Source organism: Pempheris klunzingeri, chromosome 7 (genome assembly GCF_042242105.1).
Source record: "Pempheris klunzingeri isolate RE-2024b chromosome 7, fPemKlu1.hap1, whole genome shotgun sequence".
NCBI lineage: Eukaryota > Metazoa > Chordata > Actinopteri > Acropomatiformes > Pempheridae > Pempheris > Pempheris klunzingeri.
The window spans coordinates 8,560,485-8,579,888 of record NC_092018.1 but is presented as its reverse complement, the minus strand read 5'-3'; the positions used below and the strand labels follow the sequence as shown (position 1 = coordinate 8,579,888).

The 19,404-nt window shown below is 40.7% G+C and overlaps 1 protein-coding gene across 1 annotated transcript; it reads left to right on the top strand.

The window, feature by feature from the left end:
* The first annotated feature begins 878 nt into the window (after nt 1-878).
* Nucleotides 879-17,168, top strand: plcxd3 (phosphatidylinositol-specific phospholipase C, X domain containing 3). Its single transcript, XM_070833842.1, has 6 exons — nt 879-1,037; nt 11,331-11,587; nt 11,834-12,007; nt 13,070-13,245; nt 13,628-13,729; nt 14,683-17,168. The coding sequence occupies exons 1-6, from the start codon at nt 935-937 to the stop codon at nt 14,837-14,839; spliced, it is 969 nt and encodes a 322-aa protein (XP_070689943.1). The 5' UTR covers nt 879-934; the 3' UTR covers nt 14,840-17,168.
* The last annotated feature ends 2,236 nt before the right edge of the window (nt 17,169-19,404 follow it).

Below are 19,404 nucleotides of genomic sequence, written 5' to 3'. Positions count from 1 at the left end.
TTTCCCCTAAAAAGTGAATGCAGAAACACAACCAAGTGGGAAATAAGAAAACTCGATGGAGCCCTAGATAGTCTTCTGCACTGGCCACAGGTATAAAATGGCTCCATTTTTGGGGGGGTCCATGCAATGTTCAACCAAACATTGTGATGCATACCTTTATAAATATGCATTTAATGGTTCATTCTCCATTTTTATACCATGATGACCCAGTTTGTTGAATGAGTCATTTTAAGGTGGCCAGCCAGCTTATCATCACCACAGTGAATATGTCAATTATTCATTGCCACTGCCATATTAAATGCAGTGACTATGAATCACTGCCATATGCTCATCCAAGTACACGACCTCAGATATGCTCCTGAGTCAATTGGCATATCAAGTGCAACCTCAGTATTTGCTGCCAACGTTATTTGCAGCCAGCACTGTATTTCTCTATATAAAGTATGTAAGGAGTTAATGAACAGCACTAATACATTCTGAGGACATCTGCAGATTTGGCTGAAACTCCAAAGTATTCTGTTTCACATGTTGTCACTGGTGGGTGTGCTGACCGCCACGCTATATAAACCTTTAGGAAAATTATTAATGAGGTTATGATTGTAATCGTTTTGTCAGATGAAGTGGCTATACACCTGAGACATGTAGTCCTTACTGCGTATTATTGCAAAGCTGACTGTTGCCATATTTGGGTCGGTCCAACAAACCGCATTTTCATAATTGCTGCACCCGCCGATGTGGACTTTCTCAGGGAGGGGGTGTGTGCACTGGCTCTCGGTGTGTGTGTGTGTGTGAGAGAGAGAGAGAGAGAGGTAGAGAGAGTGAGAGTGTGTGTGTCCCTGTGTGTGTGGATTGAAAGAGAGAGAGAGAGGGAGCGCGCACTCCAGGTTGGCGCAGGCACCGGTCCGAGAGAACGGAGCGTTGTGCAGGCAGCAGCATGGCTTCGTCTCACGGGAGAAGCGACATGCGGTTTGCAGACTGGATGGCAAGTCTACCGCAGAGCATGCACACTATTCCGCTGACCAACCTGGCAATTCCGGGTAGGTGTTTCTTTCTGTTACCCCGATGGAAACGGGTGAGGAGTGAGTCCATCTCTTTCTCCCCGCGCGCATTGCATGTAGCTATCCTAGTTGATGAGACATACAGTAAATAAATAGACTGTGAGAAATATTTTACTGCATCGCAAACTTTGATGTTTTGCTTTGTATCCTGTGCAACTCCTCCAACCTTAAATATGGTAGTTGCATTGTGCCACGTTAGAACAAATGGTAAGACCTGTTGCGCAACGTGACAAGTGCCATGTAATTTGAACAGTTCATCCTCCTCCTCTCCTGGTCCGCTATCTGAAGGTCATAAATGATACCCAAATGATTTCTGTCTTCTTCATCTAATGTTCCAAACGATGAGAATGCCCGAAGTGAGAGAAAAAAAAAATCACCAGAGCCACTCTAAAGGCTCAGAATAGACACATGAGCCATGCTGCTCTGTTCTGTGTTGGACTTTTGGCGTTTGTATCGGGGTGGTGGCCATATGAGAGGAAACAGGGAGTGGGATGGGTTCAGTCTGTGTACTCGGATGATCACAGCTCTCTCCATAGAAGATGAGCTGTTGGACCTTTAGCCAATCAGTGTGCAGGTCTCCTTAAACTCAATTCAAATTGGAAATTCAGGTTGTAAAGCCCACCACTGATCTGACTGATAGCATGGCTTATTATCAGCCAGTTAGTTCCGTATCTGCTGCCTAGTGATTATCACACAAAGAGCTTTCATTCTTCATTTTCTTGTATCTCTAAGCTTTTGTGCTTGCTCCCTCTTTGTCACACTCACTCTTCCTGTCCCCCCAATCTCTCTCCTGCTGATGACAGATACCTGGTGCGTTCAGGGTTGGCATGTGCAGCGGTACCATTTCAGATGCAAATGGCTTTGAGCTTATGTCCAATGAGGCGTGGCATATTACCAGCTCTGACCACTGCTCTTATGAATGCCAAGACACATGCAGTTCATCATAGATCCAATTAAACATTGACTGAAAGACAGAAACAGCATGGCGTGTATTACCTCATGCTTGTAATTTTGCTGAATCATATGACGTGTGCTGTGTTACACTACACGTTATCCATGCCAAGGCAGCATGGGAACATGCTCTGTCCCATTTAATTAGGTATCATTACTTTTCATTGGCCCTGCGGCCTGCAGCTCAGCTGCTCTCAGTCTGTCCTCCATTTGGATACAGATTCTGTAAACATCCTCAGATTCTGTGCACTTTCTTGTGTTTGCATGCATACATTTGGCTAAGGTTTGTCTAGATATATTTCCTAATCCACAGGATTTTAGGAGAGCTTATTTAGCAACAACCATGTGTTCATATTTGGGTGGTTTGTTTGATTTCTTTCAAAAGTGTGCCTCATATTACATCCTTTTGTCTCCTCTCTTAGAATGCAGCATTACAAGCCTTTGTTTAATGAGGAGTAAAACTGGGACAGACAAGAAAAAATCGAGTCAACTGTTTCCTCCCAAGTTTCACTCTTACTATTAGTTGCAAGAATATTATATTCCTCGTGTGACACTCCTGCTGTACAGTCCTCAACATCTGCCCACTGTGGCATGCCATTCAGCTGTGCTATTTATTTTCCAGAAAAAAAAGAAAGAAGTGCACCAGCCGACAGCTTCAATGATCCAGGCTAAAGTGTTTTGGCAATTTGCTGTATTCCACCATGTGGGGGTGATGTGATGGCACGGTGCTCTGATGTTGCCAAAAAGCTAAACAGTCTCCACTGTGTCTGTGTTGCCAGCACTGCACAGCTGTACTCATTAGTATACATAATCTCCTGTATGATTGGCAATGAATTTATTTTACGGTTTCGTAGTGACAGAGAAGACTTAATTAGTATTTGATTTTTATGATTTTTTTTTAATGGCATCTATTTATCATGTTTCTAGGCATTGGTGTATGAGTTTACAGAGCCAAATTATTTGTTTAGGACAGGAAAATGCTGTATATGGCTATATGATAAATAACACATTATAAATTCTCAAGGTAACATAGGTGCTCGACAGATACAACAGCTGCTGTGTGACAGATAGTATCTACTTACCATATGTGCTGTTACCTTTGACTTAGATCTATAAGGAGTGTGAGTGATGTGATGTGTATGCTGATCATGGACGATCACTAAACTGCCTTGGTCACGATGATTAAATGGTTAGTCAGATTATAGGTAATTAACAGATTAATTTTCACTCAGAGGTATGTAGGGGTTTGGATATTGCCTCAGTCCATCATGTGGACATTTGGTGCCACTAATGGCAGAGTGCCAGCTAATCTAAGCAAACCTACCCACCTATATACAGTATGGATGTAACCATATGGATGTACCTTTATCTGTAGGCAGGCATTGAAAATCTGTTTCCGTTGTGGTGCCTGCAATTAAATGTGAAGTCAGGTGAATACATTTTATGCACCGCAAATAAAAACAACGAATGCTGACCAAAGTACTTAACAGGGAAGTTGAAAATGTAGAAAAATAGAAGTAATCACTTGTAATAATGCTAGAGAGTGTAATGCACAGACATGTTTACATCAAGCATGAGCACAAAAGATCTGATAGAGAGTGATCGGAACCCACCCTTGGATTTTTACTAGTTTAGAATAGATTTGGTCAAAAATCAAATGGATCTGAAAGTGGAGATTTACACTGGTCCCAACTCATGCAGTGTTTTAAGGACAAATAAAATAATCCTAAAATCATTTCCTTATTTCATTGGAAGCCAATGAAGGGAGGCCGGTACAAAGGGATGGATGGTCTTTGCTGTTGCATGTTGCACAAGCTGCAGACGAGACAAGGCCGACTGACTGACTCCCACAGACACTGTTACAATAATCAATAGGCACAGAGATAAAAAAGTATGTTTCTGGGTCCTTAAGCTATAGAAAACTGTCTTAATTTCTAAGGTTTAAATAGTCAAAACTAAGTTCTAAGTTCTGCTCTTGTTAAGTTAAAGAACGTTTTTAGCCATTTAGCATTTGAAATCCCTCAGACAACGAAGAGGAGTTTTAAAACATCAACAGGTTTCAAGGACTTGAACAGCTGCACTTTTTCAGTGTGTACAGGAAAGAAAGGAAAGAGATCCCACTGAGAGCATATTTTGTAAGAATAAAATGGACTTTGGTACACAGAAAAATAAAGGAAAGCAAAACAAAAAGTTATTAGTTCTATCCTTAATTGATCAGTCTTGTGGGTAAGAGGCAAAATACTGCAAAACCTGTTCTTGATTGCCAATAACATGGTTGAGACAACCCCAGAGGTGAAAACTGATTTGTCAAACCCCAATAAATCATTTGCAACAGGAGAGCTGACTCAGTGCTGTCAGCTGGCTTAAAAAATGTGTCTAGAAAAGAAGAAAAGGTTGACTAGAGTCAGATTTAGATCATTGTTTTGATCAGAGGGCAGCATGGAACATAACTATTGATCAGTGAGATGTTTATTTGGAGTTATTAAAGAGTTCTAGAGATGTTTATTATGACTCATGGCACAGCACAGCAGCCAAGTCCATTGTAGATGTATCAACTATTTTGTGAAAAAAGTGTGTTTTTTTTCATGAACACAATCCTGGCGGTCCTCTGCTGGTCAGAAACACCTTGTTTGTGGGATGAGAACATGGTTGCTTTCAGACATGACTCAGCTCTCTGTGTTTGACATTTTGGCCTCACACTGTGCCGGCCTACTGAGTCTACAAATGAGATTACCTGCGCCAGTTTAAATATTTAGGTATGTGGCAAAAAAGGGTGATGGGATGAGCACGAGAGGAAGGGGAAGTGCTACCAGATTGAAAATGGAGGTCATATAAGGAAGACAAGGAGGAAAAGAGGAAGGGATAGTTACCACTTTTCTTTCCCCAGGCTGATCAGTGAGGGACGTGGTGGACTGTTTTTCTGTGGCTATTGTTAGATGTGGAAGGGGAATGCTGCAGACTGCCTGGCTGCATGTTCGTCTCACAGAGGTGGTCGGCAAAGGTATGCTGGCAGAGATACTGTGATTCTGTTTCTCTGTGGTTCTTTCACCATGAAACAAGCTTTACTGGAGGGAAGGGAATTTCTGACAGAATTTCACCACTCTAGTAATTAAATTGGATTTTAGGTATTTTTAGTGTGGATGTAGAAGTATGATTTGGAGTGTAGACTGGTATGACCATGTATCTGTGATGCAGTTATTGTTCAGATCTGCACACTAACTAAACGTAAATTTAGACGTCTAAAGGTCTGTGTTAAGTATGCTTAACAGGCCAAAAAATTTACATTTACTCTTTAGATAAATGGTATTGTTGATTGAATAATCCACATATTTTCTTTTGGACTTGTTTTTAAAGCTGCATTAATCGGTTTTTGGCCACTAGGGGGCAGAAAACCTGCAAAACAGATATGTGTATGTATGTATATCAATTATTTTAACCTTATAATTGTATATTGTATTTATATTTATGTTTACCCCTTTTGAGATTACACACTGTGATTTCTTTCAATGTTAATTAAAGACAACATACAGTAGTATACATTACTTTTGAAATATGTAAAACACCTTCACTTATCTTTCAATTTATTTGTTTTTGTTACAATATTTTTTGTTGCATTTACTGGTATTCTATGTCTTTTCACATCGTCATGGCCTATGGCCGGTTAATGACACCATATTCATTTTAACGTTATAACATGCTAATTTTATTGTGATAATTTGGCCAAGATATAGTCTGATTATGTATACAGTATCAGAACAAAAATATGCTCTTAATACGAAATTAGACAGTGGGTTGTACTTGCCTGAAATGGATTTATTTGCTAACAGGGGAAATTGTATTCTGTTTGGCTTAATTCAAAGCAGTCAGACTACTGGGTGGGATAACTGACTCTACCTCAGAGATATTACAATGCCTACAAAGATACAATGTGTCAGATTTGCATGAGAGGGCTCAAGGGAGCTATACTTAACTTCTCTAATGGCTGACCATAGCAGTTTAAGGCTTTACCAGAGGTAAGAAATGAATAGCATACCTTAGGCCAGGGGGAGAGGGTAAAAGCTCTTGTATTAAGTTAAGATGGCCTTGCAGGCAATAACAACGAATCCATTGCAGAAGAAGCATCTGCAGTCTTACCAGCTCCCCTGGGGTAGAGGAAAGGCTGGCCCAAGACTTTTAGCTGTAAATCTGTCCATCAGTCCCTTGACTAGATCATTCTGCTGCCACTTAAGCCCCTGAACAAGGAGGGTGAATGATATCAGATGCCAGGATAAACACTAGTAGTGCAGCAAGATGGTTGAAGGGCAGGAAATTAGCCAGCTAAAAGCCATTGAAAAACAGAGGATGTGAAATTCAAAACAAACAAAGGAGGAGAAAATTGTTTTGGTGGAGAGAAAGACAAAGAGAGAGATAATATTCCTCCTAGAGAAATGAAGCAAATGTGTGGTAAAGTGGTGGGAATGGCACGGCTGTCTTCTGGAATGGATATGCCCCCTTGAGTCATGACCCACCTAAATCTCTGTTTAGCTCAACTTCGGCTCGACCAAAGTCGTTGCCTTTGACCAAGTGCACATTTGGCCTATTTACAGCTCATGACTTTTAGTATCATGTGGACTTTACGACTGACAGCCAAGTGTAGAGATTCCATTGTAAGAATAGTAACTAATCTTTGCATCAGTATCAGTATATTCTGATACTCATAATAAACAATCTCAATATGCTTGCAAACTTTACGGTACATTTTTTTTGGAGATGCACTGAAACTGTATGGATTCTTCAAAGGATGCCTATGCCTCACCTCTGGCAGTTAATTGAGTTTCCAGCAGGAAGGCATTTATCTTGATTCTAAAAGTCAAATAATTCAGACTCATTGGAAATGAATGTGCTTTGTGCGCACTGCCACCCGAACAAGATGGAACAGAGTGGCAAGGTAGGAGACAGATTGGAGCAAATTGAACAGGAGTTTGAGGAATAGAGCGCAACATAAGGTGAATGGAAAGGGCAACTCTTGAAGAATTGTTATAAAATCACATAGAAAGATCCGTGCAGGAAAAGTGCAGAGGAGAGAGGATCAGGAGTCTGAAGCTCATATCCGTCTTTTAGTATCTCTTAGCTCATCTCCACCCTGTTATGTTCCATTTCCTTCACATTCTCTCCTCTCCTCTCCTCTCCTCTCCTCTCCTCTCCTCTCCTCTCCTCTCCTCTCCTCTCCTCTCCTCTCCTCTCCTCAGCATCTTAAAATAGAGTGCATGGTGAGCAATAATGATTGGTCATGAAAAGGGCATAAACCAACAGTCTATATGGTCTGCTCTCATTCAGTGAGAGTGCCTCAGTTAACACAGGCCAATTCTCTAAGGTAGCAGTCATCACCAGCCAACATCCTCCTGCTCCTCCTCCCCCTACTCCTCCTCTTCCTCATCATCATCATGATCATTAAGTGTATTGCTGTGTTATCATTGTCTCAGTTTGTTTCAGCCTTTATCTGTGTCTCCTTTGTACTCTGGCTCATTCTCTCTCTTTCCACTCACTTCACATCCTCACCCCAGTAGGATACAAGCGCCTTCATGTCTGTATCTGACATGTGATTATATTGCTGGTGTGAGGAATGGGGAGTTCCCAAAGTTCGCATCCTGCACTTTAGAAAGTGCTGCAGGATAGTCTCTTGAACTGTCAATCAAAGCTAAACAATCCAACAGCAGGGAGCAGACAGTTTGGACATTGTTTACAACAAGCAGGTGATTCTAAACAGTGTAGTAAGGTTTGCCTAATTCACTGTGGTTGAGGCCACGAGGGAAACAGTAATGTGGATAGTAAGCTATGAGGTCACAGTGATTACACAGACACTTACCCATACATACACAGGAGTAATACATGGTACATAAACACACACCATAACTATAGTCATTATTTGGATAACGTATTTTGGTCTCATTTCTGTTGGTTAAACACAGAAAAGAGAGGATAAAGAAATGGCAAACATCATATAGTATTATATTATATATGTTTATGCCATATATGCTACAGTACATATACTTATACCATCTGATGCTTAATGTTGACTTTTTTTTTGTCTGTTTATGTGAGCATGGAAAATAGTTTCAACACAGTTCCAAATGACTGTGTTGCCTCAGTGACATGGTAGAGCAAATTATTTTATAGCATAAACAATAATTAATCATGTTCGGAGCTTAGGTAGCCAAGCTTGATTGTGCTTGAATGCAGTTTCCACCTCTCTGCACAGTTTTCTCTGCATTCTTATAGATGTTCTGCACACTCTGCAAAATGTTTGGCCCTTCAGTCTCTGTTTTTCCTGTAAGATTGTTTCTCTCTGCATGATCTCATAATATGCAGGGGTTTTTTTTGTCATACATATTTAAGGCAGTACTGGTTAGTAATGCACGAATAAGCTTTATTAGTTTGCCATAAGTGCTTAGATTTCATTAAAATCTTTTGAGATCGGTCGTATCATCCGAGGGGATTGTTGAACTTCATTTATTTATGAGCTGCTCTTCTTTCCATAGCATATCATATTAATAAATACCCGAGGAGCATCCTGATGAATCGTGCAGCAAGGTCCTTACTATTACAGCTGAACCAATTTGTCGATTTAATTAGCTGATAGCAGCTAATAATACTACTACTACTAATTATAATAATTATAATAATAATAATAATGTGGTTTTTAACATTAAAGCATGCAAATATTGTCTGGTGGACACCTAAAATAAAAGTATGAACCTGAAAATGTGACCTTAAAGTATTTTTTTTAAATGCCAAACACTATGTAGTTTCAGCTGCTCATGTGAGGAATGGCCACTTTTCATAGTTTTATGTGATATTACAATGAATATCTTTGGATTTTGAACTGTTAGCCAGACTAAATGAGCAAAATAAAAACATCACCTTGGGCTTTAGGAAATTGTGATTGAGGAATTTTCCACCATTTTCTGACACTTCATAGACCAAGCGATTAATTGATTAATGGACAAAATGATTGGTATATTAGTGGATAATGACCATGGTAATAATGTTTTGCTGCAAAGCCTTCAAAGCCAAAGAGAATTTGTTTTCTGCAACAACAGCAGAGCCAGCTGTTGACACTGGTTAAGGTCATACTCCGTTATGCCATGACCCTGGCAGTGGGGTTTGGCCTTGAAGTGATGCTGTTTGCTGCCCTACCCCAGGATTCAGCTGTCGACCCTGCTTATGGTCATTCTCTGGGCCGACTGCGAAGACCTGGCACTGGAGGATTAGCTGAAGGTCAATTTAGGCTGTGTGTGTGTGTGTGTGTGTGTGTGTGTGTGTATGTGTGTGTGTGTGTGCATGTGTGCATGTGTGCATGTGTGTCGGTGAAGGGGAGGTTATATGTTTGTTGGTGTGAAAGAGTGAGAGAACATGATGAAGAGATAAAAAGAGGATGAGAGTTTGATTGGAGTGATGAGAGCAGGAGGGGGACACCAGAATTACTTTCAGAGTAATTTGCATAACACAAACACACACACGCACACTTATTCTTTTCTCAATCTCAAGTAGCCATGGGAGAGCACACAATCTTCAGCCTTAACTAGCAGAATTCCCTATGGATCGTGTGCAAAGAAATGGCTGAATCAATATATTGACAAACTTTCACAATCAGTCCTGTGTTATTTTTACTGCCACTAATGGGGCGATTGTAGAACTTCCTTATTACTGTGTAGCTCCTTGAATAGCAGTTACTGCAGCCACATAATAAAAACTAAAATGAGCTTTTGTTTAAAGGGCTGGTTCAACCAAATGATAGCGACGCATATGACTTTCTCACAAATAGTGGTATTAATCCATACGGATAGTTTCTATTGTATCTGCTGAGGTTTTGAGATGTTTCTGACATTTCTGCTGTTACTACAAAACAGTGGCAGTAAAGGGACGTGTGTTTGTGATGCTCAAGGCACTGAAACATGCCTTTGGAGAAATAGAACAGCATATTTTTCGAGTCACTCAGTTTAATCTATCAACACAAGAATCAGGACTGCCTTCTACAGAAGACGATATCTTAGTGAGATGATAATGAGAACCCTGTTCGGCAGGGCAGAAATGTTCAGTATGTCAGCTTCCTCACAGCACACGCAATACATTTCAATGTAAGCAGCAGTTCAGAAACCTTGTCTGGAGGAGGTATATGCAACTGTGCCTGGAAAGCTATGTGTTCTTCATATATTCAATGAAGGGTGAAACAGGTGTCATCTAACTGAGAAATATGTTGAGTTAAAGTGGATAGTTATTTTTGTCTTTCCTTGTCTTTAAATTTCTGTCATAAGCTCAGCAAGATGTTTTCTGACCTACTGACAATGGTCTAAAAATATTCCAATTAAATTGATGATGAGATGTCCACAGACTTATTTCTGTTTGAGAAAAAGTTGGTCTCACTAAAAAGTTACTAACAAGATAGAAACACCCAGTTGGTCATGTTCTGTTACAATCAATGAAGCAGGAGTATGGTTGAATATAACAATTGTGTTATATAAAAAAGATGAAACAGAATGAAGGATCCTATTATCTACGAAAAAATACACAAGTCTGAAGGAACTGGGAAAAATACCAATGAGACTTCCCTAGGGGTTTAGAAAATCTCCATGGGTCTGAAATTGCAAATGAAGTCATTGAGGAGTAGAGTTATGCAAGAGATTTTGAAGGCATAGTTATGGAGGCAGAGCGTCAGACTAGCATCAGACCAAGTCTCCACCAACTAGGGCTTATGGTATCATAGAGGATGAAAAAAGCGATCTTACAAAATTGCCTCAATTAGGACCATTATCTATTTGTTGACACCCCTTGGACGTACTCTTGTCATATCTATTCGTTCTTCAAACTGCTAAGAAACAATAAGAGATAAGAATGATCATAAGAGCTCCCAAATATTGCAAATGAAGAAATATTTTACCACATTTTACTTAATTATCACTGATTCAGTGTGAAGGGAGAAACTTGAGACTTTGGAAATTGGACAAAATAGGAAGAAACCAAAACTGACAATGGCATGTGAGGATTTACTGTGAAAAATAAATACTGAAAAACATAAAATAATAAGCAGAGCTCTGTTCTGCCTGAGAAATGTGAGGGATGAAAAATATCAGTGCATCGGAGAACACATATTTGCTTCTTCTCAAGTTCATCGAGTTCACGGCTTACGACCATGGATGCTGTTCTTCACATAGTCGGCGTTGTTGCCATGGCAGCGGGCTGTTTTCCAGCTCTGACCCCACTCTCACAGCTGTGTCCCACCACAGAGATAAAACAGGCAGCGGTCAATACCTGCACGCAGACTCATGTTTGTGTCTTTTCCAGGTTCCCATGATTCCTTCAGTTTCTACATCGACGAGGCATCTCCAGTGGGCCCCGAGCAGCCGGAGACGGTGCAGAACTTTGTTTCTGTGTTTGGCACGGTGGCCAAGAAGCTAATGAGGAAGTGGTTAGCTACACAGACTATGAACTTCACCAGCCAACTGGAGGCTGGGATCCGATTCTTTGACCTGCGCATCTCCACGAAGCCCCGCGACCCTGACAACGAGCTGTTCTTCGCCCACGGGCTCTTCAGCGCCACGGTCAGCACAGAGTTTTGGAGGTTTTTGATGTGATGAATATTTTGCAGTGCTTGTGGTTGCTAAGAGATTTTTGTGCTCTTCTGTGTACGGTGCAGCATGTTTATGTGTGAGTGCAGACTGAGAGCCTAATCACACAAGGTACAAGGAGATTTCAAGTACATCACAGTTGTTTGTGTGCCTATGTTACGTATCATTATGTCATTAAAAAAAAAATCAACACGTGTTGTTCATATTTGTGTTTTTTAGGTCAGAGAAGGTCTTGAGCAGATCAGTAGTTTCCTGTCAGCTCATGCCAGAGAGGTTGTGTTCCTGGACTTCAACCACTTCTATGGCGTGCAGAACCTGCACCATGAAAAACTGGTGGCCATGTTAAAAGATGTGTTTGGAGAGAAGCTCTGCCCAGTCGTCTTCGCTCAGGAGGTACTGTCGAATTCAGATACACTACACGCTTAACAGGGAGTGGGATTAAAAGCAATTCAGTGACCTAGAAGCTATTATTTCAGATGCCTCTATCACCTTCACTTTTGATTGAGAAAGGACACGTCTCAGGCACACATTTTCTGTCTGTGTTCAAAAGGCTTTTGATAATTATTGTTTTCTCAGCCCTACACAACAGTGAGTTCTGTGTTTTGATTACTTGAGATGCACAATGATGGTTATCGCATCCCTAATCACTGTTCGTTCTTTCACTCAGAGCATGCCCTTTTGCATAGAAGTCGAGTAAAAAAAAGTCATCCCATGCTCAGATTTGTCTCCGTTTGTATTGCCTTCCTCTGACCCTTTTTACCTTCCACTACTTGGTCCACCCTGACATAAGGGCTGAGGGAGGGTTGGGGAAGGAAGAACCTGGAATACCGGTCAGCCTCTAAATCCATCAGCCCTTTAGCCAACTCCCATGGCAGCGTCACCACTCCATGCTGATAGTCTCCCATCAGGTGCTGCTGTTGAGCGAGGATGACGCGTAGAGAAGAAGAGAAGGCAAACAGTGACTAGTGGGCTCTGGGCATCTAGGGTCATGTTTAAATTAGACTAGACAAATGACTGGTGTTCTTTCCTCCACAGGTATTATATTCACTCCTCCCTTTCCCTGTCCTCCATTCCTTTGTCTAACTCTGCCGTTCCCACCTGAGCCCCACAGTTGCTCTCCTAAACAACAACAGTGGTTGTTTATGTGATAAAGCTGTTGGTCCTTAGAAATAATATACCTAATACATAATATACCACAGATTTTTGAATGAAGCTGCTCAACCAGGCAATCATAACCACTTATTCCTATTTGATTCCACTGAAATGAAGATACAGGGTACTTAGTAAGCTACCACTTACATCTCAGCTACCTGTTTAAGATGTTTTTTAACACTCAGCACAAAAGGGGCTCTTTTAAAATTACTACCCAACAGTTGTAACCTTTTTGTTTCTTCTCTCACCTCCCAACACTTCTCCCCTTATGTCCCCTAAACACATGCCTCCCCCCATCCCCAGGTGACTCTGCAGTATCTGTGGGAGAAGGAGTACCAGGTGCTTGTCTTCTACCACCATCCCATGGCCCTGGAGGTGCCCTTCCTGTGGCCAGGCCAGATGATGCCCTCTCCCTGGGCCAACACCACCGACCCAGAGAAGCTAGTTCAGTTTCTCCAGGCATCTGTCACTGACCGCAGGTCAGCCTCTACATTTTTTCCTCTGTGGGAACGCCATGAGGTTAAATGGGACACAGTCTTTGGGCTTTATTATTGCCTTAATTAACTGTTGATGTGTCATAACGTGTGTTTTATGTTTTACAGCATTACGAATGTCGAAAAGTCCAACCATTATGGTTCATTCTAGCATAGTTTCCATGTATTGTCATAATATTCATACTTCTTGTTCTTGTTCTTACAGAGTGCTTTGTTTCTTTTGGGCATTTAAAGTAATTAATTCAAAAGTAAAGCAAAGTTTGTTTCTATATGCTGCACGTATCTGCAGCAGATGTTGTAAGGTGCTTTGCATAAATAAACGAAATGCAAAAAAACAAACTGTAAATGCTTGCTGTGTCTCCTGCAGGAGGAAGGGGACCTTCTTTGTCTCCCAGGTGGTTCTGACACCGAAGGCCAGCACTGTGATGAAGGGCGTGGCTAGCGGACTGAGGGAGACGATCACAGAAAGGTAACGCAAAATGTTTTATTTTCATGATCAGTATAACACTAAGACTGAATAGGACGCAGCACCGGTGGTGGCACACAGTTTTATACAACATATACTCAGGCACTGTGGTACCAAAATTATAGCAGCACCTCAGGCAGAAATGACACAATTTAGACATAACAGCTCACAACAACAATTCATGGGTATGTGCACACATACACATAAACAGTGAGTCACAGTGGCATTTTATAACTAAATCCATCTAGAGGCATGTTGGTTTGTACAGGTATCCTCAGGCATTTGACACTGACTTCATTCAGATTTTTTTTTTTTTAACAGCTGCCATAAACCCGAGGCAATGCCTTTCCTCCATCTCCCTCTTTTTATATCTCCCCTTCTCAGTTCTGATTGAGGATTTTTTTTTCTTGATCTACCCTTAGCTTTGTCTGTATTTCACTCCCTCTTAATGTCACCCGTTTGTTAAACGCCTCAGCAGCGAAACCTTCAGTTTTCCTGGTATGAATTATTCATTTGATAACTCCGTTATCAGCTATTCTCACCAGGCGTTTGGTTACTTTGATGTAGGCATTCCATCCATTCGTTTTTGCCACAAAGACCACCAGTGTTGGGCTCAACGGAGCAAGAAAGCAAGCAACGCAATTTTGCTACGCAGAAAGCTGGGCGAGGCAACTGCAGTAGTAACAGCCTCCCCTGGTGCATGGCTCACATGGACATGTCCACAAAGTGTTCAGAGTGTCATCCTCACAGCTGGTGTCTGGCTTTCGGATATCTCATGCTGCGTCACAGAGATCTTTTATCACAGTGTGCCCATTTCTTTGTTAAACCAGCCAACCATGAATCAACTCTCCTGTCCCTCTGTATATCTTTTGTGACTTTATCCCCCTCCCCCTTCCCTTCCTCCTGCTTTTTCCCCTAACGTGTGTTTCGTGTTGTGTTTCCGTGCATCCTCCCAGGGCCTTACCAGGCATGATGCAGTGGATCAGATCACAGAGACCCGGGGAGAGCGGCATCAACATTATCACAGCTGACTTTGTGGAGCTCGGAGAATTCATCAGTGCTGTCATCACCCTCAACTATCACCTGGATGATGATGAAGATGACGCCACCTGAGAGTCTGTAGGGAGCATCAGGGAGCACAGTCACCAGCGGTGGTCTGTGCTCTCTCTCTTTTCTCTTTGGCATTTATTTCAGGAGGGGAGCTGCACTACTCCTCTCACTTTATTTAGGGCTATAGTGAATTGAGAGATCAAATGGGGGCTGAGGAAAGAGAAGTTGGGATTAGGAGAAACAACACATGTGTTTGCTTGGAGCACGAAGAGAGTGAAGATACGTTTGTTTCCTATTTTGGTGACCAAAATAGTGTTTTTCAAGGGGGTTGCTCATTTCCTTTACTTCCTGTGCTGTAAAAATAACTGCTTTTTCCACAGTTCAAATGCACTGTTTTCAAGCTTACCAGTACACCAAGGGTAGATTCCTCAGAGCATACCAACTTTCTGCTAAATGTAGTGGTACATCATTCTCAGTATTCTAGTGATAGTGACAGGTTTTTTTCAGCGGTTGTTTTAAAATAAGTCTGTGGTACTGAAACCACTCAAATTGTAGGCCGGTGTAAGTAGCTAGCCGTTGTTTGTCTTGTTTGGGAAATCTGTCCAAGACAAGTTTTTTTTTTCTCCCAAACAATATGCATCCCTGGTCAGATCACTGCGGGTGTTTCTGAATAAATGCCTTGAGCAGCATGAATGCAGAGTGTGTTTAGGAAGTGTTATTACAATGTGTTTACTCAATACATAGACAAGAAATGAACCCATTTCCTATTTGTTTCTTCAGCAGTAATCTATCAAGGGGGTTTACTTCCAGTAATCGTTACCTGTGAAGTCAGCTTGCGGCCTAGACATTGATCGGACACCTTTTAGCATTGGTAACCATTGATTCACTCATTGAAAACCATTGACAAATAGAGAGTGACAGCGCAGCTTGGCTAGCTGATATTAGATTTTGTGGTGGGTGGGAAATCGTGATGGCCAGGTATAAAAATACAGTAGATCTGGGTGCAAAAGTGTATCCACTGTGTCTGCGTTTCCGCAGAATTTTTTCCCCTTGTGTGTGCACCTATACTTACTGCTGTTACTGCATATATGAGTCATCATGAAATGTATCATAGTGTTGTGTCTTTCATAATAACAGGTCATAAAGTTGCTAAACGCTCACCTAGAGACCCATTTTACTTAAAGTCAGAAAAAAGTAGACATCATAATTCTGAGTCAGGAGGTCTTGATGTGACAGCAGTGCTTTGACACTTGGAAAATAATATGATAAATATTTAGTTAAAGTCTAGCTGTAGCTCTTTGGTGTCTACTTTATTAGGTGTTTCATGTTCCTGAATGTTTCTGAATCTCTCCCGATTTCTGCTTTATCAGTACTGGTGCAATACATTTACAACACTTTAATTTTCCTGTTTTGTTTAAGGCATTTCTTTCTATACCCTGTAATATTTCATTAAGTTGGAAAAGTACTTCGAAATGGCACCCAGAAAGATGCTGGAAATATTTTACTGCAAGGTTTTACGCATTATGCATGAAAAAAAAAAAAAAAAAAATGTAGTCAAACATCCACATACCTTATGATCAGTGTGGCATTTTCTGCAGAGAATGTATTTGGTAAGGACATTGTTGTCTAGTTTGGTAATGTAAAACCAAAACAGGAAACTCAACTCTTTGGATTTGTGAATGTATGTGTCTTGTGAGTAACTGTGCCATTTCTAAAAGTCTCATGTGATTGAGTGAGTGAGTGACCAGCTAGAAAGTCATATTTGTATTGTGTGCTTCAATGTGGAAACGAGTTCAAGTTCAAACAGTACTTCTTTCACTTCAATGTGGTTTCATGTTAAAATGTTTTATATCGTGGAAAGTTTGTACATATTGTAATTGCAAATAGTATACTGCCGATGAATTGTAAATGACTTTAATTGTTGCAAAGAGTCATTGAACAGTTTCTTAAATTATAACTTAAATGAGCTGTCATTGTTTTTCATGTTTTCAGTTTTGTGGCTGAGCCAAAATGTCCTACAGATACACCTTTTGTTTTAATCCAATAAGAGCCGTTAGGTTTGTGCATCTCTTCAGCAATTTTCTGCATATTGTTTGAGGTGCATGGGTGCATCTCAGCTGGAAATGTTTTTACCCTTTAAGACAAATCTCCAAATTGATTTATTTTTTAAATGTTGCACTGCTACTACCCCATACTGATTAGGAATAAATACACACAAAGAGCAGACTTGAAAAGGCTTGCAAATTGTGTTGTAAGGACATTTGTGTCTTCCCTGGTCCAAACTGTTGTCATTGCTTTTATGTTCTGGTGTGAAAAGAGTCCTTCTGTTGTAAAACTCAAACTTTTGTTCAAATGAAAGTGACTCTGTTCTAAGTGGAAAATGGCCAATCAAATAAAGCTTCTATGCCTAATAAGTGACTAAGAGAGGCATCATTTCATGACCAGTTTCTGTGGCGATTGGTGGTTGATGAGTTGTTTGATTGAAGAAAAACAAAAAGTCCTGGAGCCATTATAATAAAATTGAAATTTAATTAAATCATCAAATGGTAGTTCTAAATCTAGAGTACGTTTGCAGCTTTTAAGCTGACATACCAGTATTTTGTTACCTATCTCAGCAGAGGAGCATCCTGAAATCATCCAGTTTCCAGGGAGATGACCTGGAGGCGGGTGGGCAGTGGCACCCAGGGTGACTTTCTGAGACTTCAGCATCTGCATGCACATTACAGTAGAGGGAAAGAAAAGGCATGATTCGTTCACTTTCTCTGTATTATTTTGGACATGATGCGAAGGTTCTTTAAATCTTACTTTCCTCTGGGTTGTATTTGGTTTTTGAGGCATATTACTGTGCTTTATTCCATTCACCGACAGGTTGCAGGTCATTAGTAATGCTTTCAAGCAAAAAGTGTAAGTAAATGCACTTATGTTTATATATCCTTCGACTTTATTGAAAGTGCAAACGTTAGTGTGTGCTTATGTGTGCGTGCATCTTTGTGTCTGTCTGTCTTTCTCTGTCACGCACACACAGGCAAACACACAGATGAGGAGGAGGTAGAGGTGTGGGAGGTAGAGATGGATGATGGCATTCAGACAGTTTAAAGAGGGGCAGTAACGAAATGCGCAGTTTTCAGAAAAGTTTGGAGTGTGAGGAGGAGGAAGAGTATTTCATCAGCCACTCAGGTGTCTAGTTATGAGGTTATATGACACACAGTGGCAATTTGTCTGCGGATAGAAGCTGGAATACAACAATACAGCGAGAGAGACGTGAAAAGCAGCATCAAAATTTGCCAAAAAGAACAAGCATTGTTCTCCCTCATATAAAATTCAATTAAATGAGGCAGGGATACACAGATAATTATTAAAAGTCATTAAAGCTGTGGTCATTAGTGGGGACAGAGGGATTCTTTTAGTCGTTCAGACATGTTAACAGCAAATGGAGGCATCAGGCAACACTCACAGCAAGGGGACAGATAGAGACAGAGAGAAATAATAGAGTTTATATTGTAAACTGTCTAAAAGGGCCATCGATCAGACCACTGGTGGTTTATGACCTTGTTCATCACAGACAACATCACCGCTTTGTGAAACTAAACTCAAAGACATTTCTAAATGACACCAAAACGTATCACAAATTGTTAAAGGATAATTCATTCTGGCCTATATGTCAATGATCTCCCACCCTTTTTGCGTGTGGCTCTTTTTGTTAAGCAACTTGTAACCCTTTTCCACTGTTCCATACATTTTTTAGATAATTCAATCGACTTTAAGACATACAGCACAGGTTTAGGAAGTTTAGTTAAGTAACATTTAAAATCACCAAATATGGAGATATATTGTTTTCACTGAGCACTGAATAGTTTTCAGATGCCTGAGTGGGTAAAATGATCCAGTATTTCACAATAAAACAGAACAATTTGAGAAAGACAGAAACTGCAGATACAAAAATATGTTCTTTCTCCAGGTTGGGAACCATTCACTGACAGTATGTCGTCTAACTCGCTTGAACAAACTTGTTGGAGAGTTTGTTAAGTGATGTGTGACTTTGACTGTTCATAAAGTCCAAAATATTTTAAAAACCAACTTCTTATATACCCTATACAAACAGGAAATATGAGGGATGATAGGGAGCAAATGTCCCCAAGCAAATCAAACCAGGGACATAATAGTTATATATAATATGCATTTTAACCACAAGGACACGCATACAAATCACTTCTCTGACATAATCAAACTTGTTGGAAATGGTATACAGTTTATTCTAGAGGAGAGTAAACACGTAATTTGCATATTCATTAAGTCGTTATCTCTCTCTGTCTGAGCCTCACAAACTGTCGTTCTCTGGCAGACCCAAACTTCCAGGGCAGATGGCGGTCAAAGATGCCCTCTGAACATCATGAGACCCACAGAAGCGGCACTAATGGAGGGCACGGTCTGGTGGCCTATTGTCTGAGCCAACTGTTATTCTAGCCTGAGGTGCTGGGACTTGGCTTGTTGTTGTACAGTAGCTGAGTCATTTAGCATTGGGCGGTCATTTTAGAAATACAGGAAATCACTTTTGCTATTATCTCAGTCTATTATGCACAGAATGAGCATGGCTTATCTTTCGATTGTCTAGTATTTGACCTGAAATG